At 40.7% G+C, this 14,597-nt stretch overlaps 1 protein-coding gene across 1 annotated transcript; it reads right to left on the reverse strand.

The window, feature by feature from the left end:
* Nucleotides 1-2,651: 2,651 nt before the first annotated feature.
* Nucleotides 2,652-13,694, reverse strand: LOC129778487 (PI-PLC X domain-containing protein 3). The gene is made up of 3 exons (XM_055785404.1): nucleotides 13,535-13,694; nucleotides 4,870-5,204; nucleotides 2,652-4,518 (listed from the first exon to the last, which is right to left on the reverse strand). Exons 2-3 carry the CDS (start codon nucleotides 5,136-5,138, stop codon nucleotides 3,786-3,788), a joined length of 1,002 nt encoding a protein of 333 aa, XP_055641379.1. The 5' UTR covers nucleotides 5,139-5,204; nucleotides 13,535-13,694; the 3' UTR covers nucleotides 2,652-3,785.
* Nucleotides 13,695-14,597: the final 903 nt, after the last annotated feature.

The following is a 14,597-nucleotide window of genomic DNA, read 5'->3' on the forward strand; positions in this document are numbered from 1 at the left end:
GCATCTCTCGCCATTGCAGAGAGTCAATCGAATCAAAGATCTGGGAGTTCTTCTTGACAGCAAGCTGCGTTTCCATGAGCACGTCTCGGTCACAATTTCAAGAGCAAATGGTTGGATTTTTGAGACGCAACACAGCTTATTTCGATGACGTCTACGCTCTGAAGTCGTTGTACTGTGCATTTGTTCGCAGCGTCTTGGAATACGCAGTACAAGTATGGGCCCCATATCAATCTGTACATATCCAGCGCATCGAACGTGTTCAGAAACGCTTCGTAAGGTATGCTCTACGTGGCCTGCCCTGGAATGATCCAACCAACCTACCACCCTATGAACAGCGCTGTGCACTTATTGGAATGCAAACCCTGGAAAGCCGACGATTGGTGCTACAGAGAATTTTTATTTTCGATGTATTGACAGACAAAATTGACTGCAGCTATCTACTTCGAAACGTTAGCCTACACGCACCATCCCGACAGCTACGCCACCATCGAGTCCTGGCGATGCCTAATCACCGTACCATATATGGGCAAAATAATCCATTAGACGCTTGCTGCCGCGTCTTTAACGAGGTATCTGAACTGTTCGATTTTAATATTAGTAGGTTAATCTATAAGAATAGAATAAAGTCCTTATAAGCAGTCTGTACAACCATTAGGTCGAAGACGTTTGACATTAAATAAATTACACTAACGATTTTATGACCCAAATTATGGCTCTAGCTTGAAGTCGCCACCTGACGTCGACGTCATCGCGAATTACCAATTTACCACCATCTGACATATCGTGATGTCGATGATGAACTTTTACAGCAGAGGGATAGTGAGATAGGCGGTGACGGTAGGTAGAGTGAGCAGGGCTTGGAAATATTGAGCTTGGTAAGTAATATTGAAAATATATAATATTTCTATCAGCGTAACGCGTTTATTTTGCTTTTCGATGCTGCTGTCATTCATTCGATGGCAAACAAATTTACAGCTGTGTTCATTCATATTCATTCTATGCTATCTGAGCTTTCCTTAAAGCCCGAGTCATGAGAATTTATTCACATTTATTCATTGCCATTGAATTGTCAGGAATGTTGTGAATGTTCATTTTCAATATCCCGATAAGTGTGTGATTTTCTCATTGAGTTAGTGCCTTGCTTATTCAGTCATTTTTGAAGTTACTCCGAAAGGACAACGCAAATCGGTGGCGCAAGCGGAAATGCCAACAAAAGAGCAATATCTGCATGCACACTCACAGCTAAGGATTGCCTAGACTTGGACGGCGAGGAAGCATTCTGCAGAATCGATCCGAGTAGCGAATGCAAACTTCGTCAGCCAAAGCTGGATGTTGGAAACTTCACCCGCTAATGCTATAGCACAGTTTTATTCGTTTGCAAAAGGAAGCTCAAAATATTCCCATTGCGGTCGTGTCATGGACACCACCATTTTAAGTTCGTGTGTTCGGAATTTTAGTCAAAAATTAAATGTTTGAAATGTGAGTCAAGACGGTATTTTTTTACATCGGAACTGGAGTCTTTTGAAGCATTTCTGACAAGTGGAATTAGAATTGCATATCCACTATGTAAAATAAAAGCATTTCAACTGAGACGGAAACCTTGCATGCTTCGTTATCTTCCTCAACGAATTTCTCCATTTCGTCAGTGTCCGAGAACGATGCTTATAGTGAATAAACTGGTATATTAATATCAATGAATGACAAAACTAGGGATATTTTCTTTTGCTCACATTCCGTGAACGCAGAACAGAACGAAAAAGGGAAGGAACAAAACTGCATGAATCAACTGTGAGGGGCTTGCTGTGATTGTGAGGCTCGGCGTTCATTTTCGGTATCCCGAATGCAATGGTATAATGGTCAAATGTGGTCGGAAATTCAGCTGAAAAGATTGATGTGATACAGATATTTCCAAGCACTGTGAACGAGCCGTTGTCTTTTTTAAGGAAACCTAGCCCTAGTGACCTTACTGAGTCTTGCAACGATTGAGGTATTTTGAATGCTTTCGCAGTTATTTATTAGGGATTTTCGTTAGGATCGTCTTACTATATTCGAATAGGGCTCTTCTGTATTGAGATCAGTCCGAAGTAATTTTAGCTCTGTTAAACAGTTTCCACGCTGTTTTGCGATCTGCGTTAGTTTTGCTCCCTTGTTTGATTCGTTTGGGAGAATCGGAATCCCATCTTTTTCACAAAGCAAAATCGAAGTTCCTAAACCTACCTTGTGGTAGCCGCTGAGTTTGTACTGCTTGGTAAAGGGACTGCCAGATTGCCAAGCTTCGTAAAGGTTCACCGCGTATAATCGACTCTTTACCTGAAACCCTGATGACGTCTCTGTGAACTTTGCTTGGTTTAGGGGTATTTCTCTCTTTACGTGATAGCCATGGATAATAGCTATTATAATCATCCTCCATAGGAGCTCTGCATCCTCTGCTCTGGCTCTCAATAGTTACAGGTTATTTTTCGGACATGCTGCCAAATAGATCCGTCATTCGCAGGCGGAGGCAGAACTTATCTGACTGACTTTCTTTTTTTTCTTTTCTTCTTTTTTCTCGAATGTCGGCTTTACGTAAAGACTTATCGGAATTATCTTGGCTACGACGAAAAACATGATCATTTCGGTAGTTTTAGCATATAGGAAGCAAAACTCTTAACTTTTCACCAGATATTTGAAATGAATCAATCACGAAAAATGTTTATTCACAAAAATTCGTTTTGCTGTCTATCGTCAATTGTGAATTTTGTGAGTTATATCTCGCTTTGAACGGTCCACATTAAAACAGTAATACATTTGTGTTGCACATCAACATTCCATTATCACACCCATGTGTTTGAACTTTAATAACCGTAGATTTGAAGTGGAAATTAGATTAGACCTAATTTAGTATTTTATATTTTTGTTTGTTTCAATTTCTTACAATTCAAGGTTTAATACTGATCGGACGGTAGAGACATTATCATTCAAATCATTATCATTACTAACTTTTTTACGTTTTTAATCTTTGTTTAATTCTAAGTTTAGTCCGATATCATAGTAAAATTTGTCTGATTGTATGCAAATCTTGTCAGTAATTCGCTACAGTTTCAGTTCTATGAATGAATAAATTATGTTCATTTTTGAAAAAAAACAATTATTTGTATATACTATTTTAGTATCACAAGTTTGCATATTAACAGTAGACCATTTGGATGAACAGTACGCATATATTCAATTCATAGACGAATAGGTTAAATAATTATACTATAGAATTGAATAAAGAAACTGTCAAGTTTTTCTTTCAACTAAAAGTTTAGATAATATCTAACGAAGTTATAATACTTCAAGGTCGATCAAGTGTACTCCTCCGAGTAGCTGACATATGTGTGGTCCTATTTTATTAAGATGAAAACTCGCATCGCTATAAGAAATGAAAATGATAATTTTGACAAGGTTTAGCACCTTTTACGGTAAATAAAATTGACATTGTATGTCATAGAGAAAACAGAAATTGGATTTCTTGAATACTTAATTTCAATCAGATGAAAAGTTGGACAGTAAGAGTCTACATAGGATTGAGCACTGAGTTTCTAATCAGAAACGAAAACTATTATATAATTACATACCTACAGAAAAATTGTGCTTGTGCTAAGTTGTAGGTGTTTTTCCACAGATGTGTACATGATGAGTACAAATTTACAAATATTTTTACAACTTGGAATGACATACCATGCAATCTGATTCAATGTAAACATAGTTTGAATAAGGCATTGCCGATTGTCTTTTTTCATTAGAACCTATCTGAAAACTATTTAATCGTCGCTTTTAGAAGGAGAACCTTGCTTGCTACTGTTTTGTTCAAGAATTTTCTTATTCAACCCCACAACTACTTTACAGAAATTGCTGTTCTCGATATCAATGAAATCCGCAAGGAATACGTTTGATCTAGGTTTCTCGTCAACAGTGAACGGCCCTGGAGTTTGTAATTTAATCCAGTCGATCATTTTTTTCTCCACAACTTTGGCACACGTTGTTCGCAATGAAGACATGAATCTTGGTACTATGTATTGGATGTCCGGGGTCAACACACATTGGGAAACGTAACCGGTATCTGGGCTGCGATGAACGAGTGATTCATCAAGATATTGGCGTAATTTTTTAACATTAATCTCATTAGGCCACGGCGTTGGCCAGTCTTGGTTGAGCCAGAATCGATCATTGACACATGCATCACTCCTATATACGATTAGAATCTGCTGCCCATTTGCCGTAGCTGATTCTAATGTGCAGTCCTGCAGTTGGTTAACGTTGCGTGAGTAGATTTTCTTCTCGAAAATACGGTTTAGTTCTGCCGAAAGCATGCAGTGATCAGTTGGATTAAAAAGGTAGAAATGCTGGCAATCAAGTACAACAAATTCTTTCGGATGGGTACGGAGAAATTGTTTCAGCTGTTCCAAAGGTTCCGTGATTTCATCGCAATATAATCCATGAACGAAATAGAATTTGTTCTCTGGTCTTTTCATACAAATTCTTAGATCGAAGTATCTGGATGAATAAATATAGTAAATAATGAGTCCCATAGGGATATCTGGTTGCTCTTGTGTTTTTTTTTCTGTAGGTTTCAATAATATCAATATGTAGGATGGGATCATGTTATTTGGAAAGGATCGACAAAGCTATGAAGTCGGATTTGTTTTTGTTTAGCACAAATGCATTAAAATGAGGTCCAATAAAGAAACAATTTACACCAAGATAACATTATGGAAATGGACATGTATAAATTATCAATCATTTTCTGCGCAATTGAATGAGAATGGTGTTAACAGATAACCCAGATAACATATCGAAGCTGGGAAAGAACATGATTCACTAATGCCATAGTTCCTATATACATACCGTACGCCACTCTGCAATTGTTCCACGATATCATACCGCTGTGTAACGGCCCACCGTTTCACCACACACGGAATCACTTTGTTCAATGTTTCTACGATAGGGTCTGCATCAGGTGCTACTGGTGCTTTGTCTCTAATGCCATAGGACATGGCGTCATGAGAACCTGGTATGGCTAAATTGATGATTGGTACTGCTCGTAACTCGGGAGGCAGTTTACCCATCCAATTTTCCAAATCGTCGGTAATATCAATCATTTCTGCATCGATCATGGTCTCTCTGATGAATGTTTGGTTGGTCTCAGAATGGTCCAAATATTTTTGATCTATGGTTTTGAGCTGCAAAGATGTAAAAAGTAATGCCAATTTGCAATATGTTTGATAATTGAAGGACTATCCAATGTACAAAAATATGCCCTCAAATTGCTTTTGTTTCCACGATATAAACAAGTCGAACTTCGTCTCGCCTAACATAGACTTTTAATATGAAAACATTCGAACATTTACATTTTTTTACTAAGCACGATCATGGGTTCAATCCTAGAACTATTCATTAATTGGTATTCTTATTGACCGTTTAGAGTTTTCTCTTTCTCTAACAATCCATCACCAACTTTCCCTGACAATTCATCACCATTTACGCTTCACATCAACGCAACATGAAAAACAATTCCGTCAACTCGAAATTCGATGGATTCTAACAGGGCATATGAGAATCCAATTTTCCGAATTTTTCTATTTTAGCGATCCATTTTAATTTATATAAAACAGGGATGGCTCAATTTGGCAGCACTGCGGACTACCTGTAATTTAAAAGATAGACGGTGACGTACCAAAACAGTAACTTTTCATTTTAGGGCAATGTTCTCTAAAAAACGGCCACTCTCGTTGTACACGAATATTTCAAGAAAAGAAAACTACATGTCAGACAGACGGGTCGCTGCAATGACTACGCAGGTGACCAGTCGCCCGAAGTCGGCGCTTTGGCCACTCCTGATATAGAAGATCTAAGATATAGGATTGTGTTTTTCCAACTGAAAATCCATTGCAATTTTCGTACCAAAATTTTCGTTCGTCTTTCGGGAACATATTGGGGTACAAATGGAAAAACGAAAATTGATCACGTCGTCAAAAATGTCCAATTTCAAACGCTTATTACTCATTCATTTCATGATGGATTGGTGAGATTTTTGCATCAAACGATTCCGGCACTCCATAACAATTTTTCACATTGAATAAAATAGTATTTATCATGTAACTAACTATCGAACAATTGGAAAATCTCAACCCCTATCCAAACAGAGATACCCAGTCCTGATTGGTCGAAATTGACGTCATTTATTTTCGCGTCCGATTCGTTCGTTCACCGGCAAGCTGCATGGAAATCGAGTAGGAGGCGCCTACTTCACACATACCAAATTATATAAAAGGAAGGAGTATACGTGGATCTCATCCGTCATTCTGTGTATGTCATTCGTTTCGACAACACGTGATTTTTTCCACTCTCGCTTATAGCTAAAGACAGGTAGTTTTTAATTTTTGGTTTTTTTTCATTCTTTTTTTTACCCGCATTGGAGGTGGAATCGTCGTCACACGCTTTGGCGTGCTTGGTGGATATCGCCAAGAAAAGGAATATGGGGCGTCAGCGTTCCAGTACTTCAGCCACAGACGGCCCTTCGAAAAAGGTCCGGACTCAGTCCGCTGCCCCAGCGGATGCAGAAACAAATCAGCTGCTACAGACCAACCAATATTCGGTGCTCCCAGAGGACACTGGAAGCAACGATGCCGTCATCAAAAAGGAGCGCGTTCCCCCGCTGTTCACATCTAGGATGGACTTAGTGAAACTCGAGTCTGAGCTTTCCCAACAACATCTCAAGCCGCGATTCAAGCTGTGTAGCGTGGGCATCAAAATCGTATGCTCCAGCCTAAAGGAGTATCAACAAGTCGGGGCCTACCTGAAAACCGAAGGCGTGCAGTTTTACACACACGATATGCAAGCGGCGAAACCTCTGAAGGTGGTTTTACGTGGACTACCGCCTGTCGGCCCGGAGGAAGTTAAAACTGAGCTGTCCAATCTTGGTTTGAAACCGGAGAACGTCTTCGCGATGACTCGTCGCCCAAACAACAACACGTGGAACCAGCTGTTCCTAGTACACTTCGCCAAGGGCACCACCAACATCAGCTCGCTCAAAAACATCAGTGATTTATTCCGCGTCATTGTATCATGGGAGCTGTATCGTCCCCAGCACCGAGATGTCACACTGTGCACGAACTGCCAAAGGTTCGGACACGGTACCAAAAATTGCTACATGCAGGCTCGCTGTGGTAAATGTGCTGGGAATCATTCCACGGCGTCCTGTGGTCTGGCTGATGACCAAAAGTCGAAGTGTGCTAATTGTGACGGTGAACACCAAGCATCCAACCGATCCTGCCCTAAGCGAGCTGAATTCATCACCATCCGACAAAAGGCGACAACATCCAACCAGCCTGGTAGACGCAAGCGTAACGTTCGTCCACCACCGATTACCTCGGATGCGGAGTATCCAGCTTTCCAGCAACGCCATCAGGTCCCAAATTTACACCCGCTTCCCCTCAACAGTCAGCGTAACACCAATACATCTCCTGCTACTAATCAAATCGATGAAGCAGTCCGCAATCGTCGTTCAGCACAGCCCCGCCTCGCAGCTGCTGCCACTCAACCGAATCAAGGGCACTCCTCCACCCCTCGTATGTCATACGCTGATGTGGCCGCTGGTGCAACCACGGACAGTACGCTATTCACCACACAGGAGATGCTAACTCTCGTGTCAGAAGTCATCACAATAATGCGTACCTGCAAAACTATACCTGAGCAGCTGCAAGCGGCTTATTCACTGATTAGCAAATATGTCCCGTGAAGCTGTCAGCATTGCAAATTGGAACGCTTGCTCGCTGAGAAGCAAGCATATCGAGCTACTAGATTTCCTCAATAACAAGGAGATAGCAACATCGATCGAGACGCACCTTAAACCGGAAATCAACATCTTTCTTCCGGAGTTTCGGCTCCTAAGACTCGACAGCACCAGCGCAGATAAAGGGGGAGTGGCCGTTGCTGTGAGACGAAACATCGACTGCCGCCTGCTGCCGAACATTCAGCTCAAAACCATCGAAGCCATCGGTATCGAGGCTCGTACATCGATTGGGCCAATCATCATCATTGCGGCATACTGTCCTAAGCAAGTCAACATCAGGGACGGTTCAGCCGCACTGCTACGGAACGACTTGGCCAAGCTTACACGGCGGCGGGCGAAATACATCATCGCAGGAGACCTGAATGCTCGGCATGCGATTTGGGGTAACCGAAGGCAAAACCGGAACGGGATCATCCTTGCGGAGGACTTGGAGAGTGGTTATTACAATATCTTGGCGCCGAACAGTCCAACAAGAATTTCCAGATCGGGAGTTCACTCTATTCTGGACATTTTCCTGACCAACATGGCCATTTCCGAGGATCCACTCGTCTTCGAGGAACTGTCATCCGACCACTTCCCGGTGGTGCTTAAGTTGGGTGCCTCTGCTGATACGGTGGCCAATCATTCCCGACGAAACTATCACCGAGCAAATTGGGGCGAGTTCCAACATGTTGTTGATAACAACATCACTCCCAATCAGCCTTTAGATTCTCCGGAGAATATTGACCTGGTGCTGGAATCCTTTCAACGAGCGATTACCACAGCTCGTGACAGGGCGGTTCCGCTTCAACAACATCAGGTGAGTACCTCTCTCCAAATAGATAGCACAACCAAACACATCATTCGTTTACGAAATATGTATCGACGTCAGTACCAGCGTACTGGCGATCGGAACAAAAAGATAACGTATACCAATCTGACTAGGGTAATCCACGATAGGATTCGAGAGCTTCGAAATAGAGAATTTCGTGATAAACTCCGTCAAATTCCTCCTCATTCGAAACCCTTCTGGTCTTTGACTTAAGTTCTAAAAAAGAAACCAAAGCCTGTGCCTCCGCTTTTCTCATCTGGAGGTCCACATGAAGGTAACATTTTATTAACACCCATAGAAAAAACGAATGCGTTGGGGCAACAGTTTGTGTCGTCTCACAACCTCGGGCATAACATCATCAGTCCTCACGAGCATGACGTCATTGAGGGAGTCTCTGTGGTCGAACGATCAGAAAGTTTTATTCCGGAGGGGTCAGAAGTCACTGCTGATGAGCTGATTGGTCTTATCAGAGGATCAAAGAACATGAAGGCCCCCGGTTTTGACAACACTTTTAACATCGAGCTCAAGCATTTGAGCCACGGCTCATTTGCTTTTGTAGCAAAAATTTTAAATAGATGCTGGGAGCTTAACTACTTCCCTTCTGTGTGGAAGTTAGCAAAAGTCATCCCAGTCCTGAAACCGGGAAAAGATCCTTCTGTCCCCAAGAGTTACCGACCCATCAGTTTACTCTCTGCCCTCTCCAAGCTTTTCGAGAAGTGTATTCAATCCCGAATTCTTTCTTTCGCAGATGAACATGGTATCTTTCCTGAGGAACAGTTTGGGTTCCGTAAGGGAAGATCCACCATACATCAACTCACTAGAGTTGTTAACATCATTCAGCGGAACAAGTCGGTATCCAAGACGACAGCAATGGCGCTCTTGGACATTGAAAAGGCCTTCGACAACGTAGGCATGATGGTCTGGTGTTCAAGCTACATCAATACAATTTTCCGATGTATTTGATAAAGATAATTAAAAATTATCTCTCTGATAGATCATTCCGGGTGTCCCTGTATAATGTGTGTTCAGAGCAATTCAACATAAATGCAGGTGTGCCCCAAGGAAGTATCCTTGGGCCCATTTTATATAACATATACACTGCAGACATTCCACCGCTTCCCGGTGATGGAACACTGTCTCAATTTGCTGATGACACCGCGATTATGTTTAAGGGTCGTATAATCAGCGCTCTGACTCGCAAACTACAGTGCGGTCTGGATGCTTTAACAGAATATTACGCAAGTTGAAAAATTGTAATCAATGCGGGGAAGACCCAGACTATCCTTTTCCCGCATTCAAGGTCTCCTAAACTTGTTCCCACTGACAACGTGAGAATTCGGTTCGGAGACTCCCTTATTGAATGGTCCAAAGAAGTCACCTATTTAGGACTCACATTAGACAGTCATCTAATTTTCAAATCTCACGTTGATAAAACCGTCAACAAATGTAACATTTTACTTCGGTTCTTGTATCCTTTAATTTGCAGGAACTCGAAACTTTGTTTAAAGAATCAGATGGCTGTCTATAAACAGATATTCTATCCTGCCATTGAATATGCGGTTCCTGTTTGGAAGGGCTGTGCCCGGACACACAGACTGAAACTCCAACGCGTTCAAAACAAGATTCTTAAAATCATACTGAATTTGTCACCCTGGACGAGAACAACGGAGGTTCATGAAAGAGCCTGTCTGGATACCCTAGAAGTAAAGTTTGACAACGTCATACAAAAATTTGGAGAGAGGTGCTCCTCTTCCGTGCATGAAATTGTACGGAATTTGTATATAGTAGTTTAAGGTCTTAGGTTAAGTAGGTAGTTTTATTATAACAATTAAAAAATACAAATGTTTATCATTAAAAAAAAAAATTAGATATAGTAAAAACAAACAGTACCTAGCATTCTATTATGCAAATTAAGATGAACAAAGATGTGAAGCGTTAGCTGGCCAATTAAAATGTATAGAACTTTGTATTAACCAAAAACGTATAAGAAATATAAATGAATTTATGCAAAAAAAAAAAAATGGATCTCATCCATTCTTACAACGGACGTGGAACGGACAACAACAAGTGGATAGCAGCAGCAGTGGAAGCGGCTTTTCTTAAGGCGAGCATCGAAGTTGAGCGGTCAAAATGTGAGCTGCGCCTCACATAGAGCTTCTATGGCAGCATAAAAAGCGGCAAACAGTAGCAACGATTGCTGAAACCGGTTTAGTACTTGTGGCAACAGCAAGCATCACGAGCGAAACGTTTCAGGCACGTTCTCTTCGTCAGAAGTACGAGAACGTGTTCTTGGCATCATGCAGGGTATCAAACACGCTACCCGTCGTTCAGCTCGCCGTGGTGGTGTCAACGAAACCCCACGCAAACCGACGCACAGAAGCCGAAGATGCCAAAGCCAAAGAAAGCAGCAACGGCTTTGGAGAAAACTACCGCTGCTAAAAAGTAAACAACTGCCTACATCCGACTAACATGAACATGAACAGAGAAATCAACCAGTCCTTTTCAGGACTATCGATATTGCTTTGAACGAAAGAGTTTAATTTATTGTTTTCCACTAATCATAAAAATGATGTAAAACTATGATCAAAAATATTGTTAAGTTTTGCTTTTTCTTTGACCAGGTGCAATTAACAGGGAACCGTCGTATAACGGCTAGAAATGTCTAAAATTTTCGTTCAATTCATCATGGAACATTCGTTGTTTTTAAGTATTCGATCAATTGAGCGACTATTTGTTGAAAAAGCATCGATGATGAAAAGGGCTATGATATCATACTTTTAAAAGCTATATTAAAACTTCGCTTCGCTTTTTCGCGCCCGATAAGCCAAATATTTGTATCGCAAGCAAGTAGGAGGCGCGTAGTTCACACATACCAAATGATATAAAACGAGGAAGCACTCGTAGATATCATTCATTCTCACAATGGACGTGGAACGGACAACAAGTAGCAGCAGCAATAGTGGAAGCAGCTTATATCAAGGCGAGCATCGAAGCTGAGTAGTCAATAGGCGAGCTGTGCCTCACATTGAGTTTCTATGGCAGTAGAAGCAGCGGCAAACTACTACTACTACTACTACTTACTACTAGTGGCAGCAGCAAGTATCACGAGCGGAGCGTTTCGGGCACGCTCTCTCCGTCAGAAGTGCGAGAACGTGCTTCTTGACATGGTGAAGGTGCAGCAGTGAAATTCAAGACGAGCATCGAATCTGAGCGGTCAACAATTGAGTTGTGTCTCACATCCCGTAAACGGGCATTGGAGCTGAAACAACTTTCTATCACCGATACCGGAAGCTCGATAATAACACTGGTGAAGTGAACAAAAACTACCCAACAACCAAACCAAACGGCCCTTTTCAGGGCCAGCAGATCATTATCAAAGAGTTTAACAATATATTTTTTCAAACATTTCCAAAATCAGCATGCGACAGACAGCCTAACGTAATCCTACGTCAACTATGCGGTCGTGTCGGACACAACCTCCTGTGACTTTTTTGTCTTAACATTGATCTATGGGCATAGACACATACAAAAAAAATAAAGACGGCTCAAATCGGACGATCCTTTCCTCGAGATTTGAGCTAAGCATTACATTTGATGAATCTTTTTCATTTATATGGGTATGAATTTATGCACCATTTTGTTCAAGATTTTGACCGACCTGCAGGGAATGTGAAAGAGTAAACCTTTTTCGGTATCATATATAACCCAGTTGAACTCTCTCTCCATGCGCACACCTGCGCCCGGACGAATCAACGCACAACGAAACAAAGTTCAAATGTTCTGTTGTCAACACGGTTCGCTTTTGAGTTCGAACATCCTCACTACACCGTATCCATACACCGGCTTATATTCCCAATTTTAAACCGAGCTCGAATCTAGTCTTTCTGCGTTGCTTTCTCTGTTGATGCGGATTGTATGAGGGTGCGCTGTTGCTTAGCTTAGAACAAGCGAAGACAAAACGGGCGATATAATTTTATGTGTGTGTGTGGGAATAGAATGAGGGGGAATTTAGTATGTGAATTCTGCACCGTGCTGATTTTGGGCTCACTTGTTTTGAGTTCGGTGCGCTTCGTGCCAAGAATGAAGTTTGTGTGAATGAAAGGGGTGTGAGTGATTTGATCGATTTCTCTACATCGACTCTCTCTTTTGGTCATAACTTCGCAGCAAATACATTCCCAACAGTTTTTCACAATGTGGAAGGTAGGTCAGAACCGCATCTATCGGATTATATAGCAAACTTAAATTGGAACGTTTTTGCAGTTGAGTTATTAACTAAATAAAAAGTTGATGAAGAGAAATCGATCAAGTCACTTACACCCCTTGCATTCTAAGCCCCTCATATATTCTCACCCGTATACATCTAGATCAACATGTCAAAAGGGCCTATCTTCTTTGATCGATTCTCTTGGTCGACTTTCTCTTTCGATAACCACGGCCTTTCAGACAGATATTACTCCAGTTTTGCCATGTAGTTTGATAAACGAGATTCCCTTTCACACTTCTTATATCATCGAACACATAAGGAAATGCTGTTACTGCTTAGTTATTAATGAAAGAGAATGTAGATGAAGAGAATCGATCAAAGAAGATAGGCCCTTTTGACATGTTGATCCAGACATCTATTTTCGGGTGAATAAATCCATCTATAGCTATAGATCTCCCTAATGTAAACACGCCATAACAATTTTTTGCGCATAATTTCATTGAAATCGTGACACGTGACTTTTATATAGAGATAATACAAAATGCATAGTAATTATACAAATATAATACTACAAAGGAATGCACTGATAGTAAACAATAAAGAAATATTTGGGACCATCGCCCATATCCTACACGTTTCGTTATATCAGGATCGACCCAATTCAAATTTCTACCATAGTCGGAACAAAACTATATGATCTTACCAGGGTGTCTTGTTGGTTGTTCAAATTGACTTCCCACTTGAGATGGAGTGATGAATTCGAAACATTTTAACAACAATTCTTCGCCATATTTGTACATTCAAAGCCAACAAACAACACTGTGCTTCAAGGAAACTGCTGTCAAAACATGTATTTACAATGAATACATTGAATGCTCACATAGTGGGAGTGTACACTGAGAGAAATAATTAGTAAATATAACGAATTTTTTGGTAAATACTACCAATCTATAGTCATTTTCGACCGTACTAATAAACACATATGTCAAGCAGAACCATGATTCGGAAGCCCAATATCGGCTACATTTTCTCGCCGAAAATGCACGTATCAGAATTATATCCTTATTATACCTCCGTATTGCCTTATGAGAACAATGAAAATGGTTAATACGCGCTTTTCTCACCAATTTTCAGATATGACAATATCCAAGCTTACTAATGTTATCGAGTAAAATATACTAATCTCTGGTAGGGATGCGGGTTTGTTGACAATATGTACAAAAAAATTGTACATTCTACTAATTTTGCATTACCAAATGTATTTAGTAGTTTTCGACGAGGATTTTTCTAAGGGTAGGATTATCATTAACCAAAATTCTATATAAATTTATGTCTGTGAAATATTTCATATTTCATGTGCACTAGGAGAAATCATTCGTAACTGGAGCTACCAAATCCTTAGTAGTCAATGCATTTTAAGAACATTTTACCAAAACTTCCTAAAGCAAATGTCATATGAAATATACATCCTTACGAGAGATCAGTAAATTTTACTAGATAACGTTAGTTGGAGTGTTGTCATATCTGAACAACTGTGAAGTGCACTGCTCGTAGTCGCCACTTCCCTTGTGGAAGCGATGCAATTCTGAGGTAAGCAGTTTGTTTTATTTTAGTTATAATTGTATATTTCTTTTCGGTCGCGAGGCTATTTTTGCTGGAAAGAAATACTGGGCCACATCGAATACATCCCTCAAAAGGAACGCTGTTTCGCAGTTTGTACTGACACTTATTCAACTGAAACTCAAACTCGAAAAAAATACATTCCT

This window comes from Toxorhynchites rutilus, chromosome 3 (genome assembly GCF_029784135.1).
Source record: "Toxorhynchites rutilus septentrionalis strain SRP chromosome 3, ASM2978413v1, whole genome shotgun sequence".
In the NCBI taxonomy this organism is placed as follows: domain Eukaryota; kingdom Metazoa; phylum Arthropoda; class Insecta; order Diptera; family Culicidae; genus Toxorhynchites; species Toxorhynchites rutilus.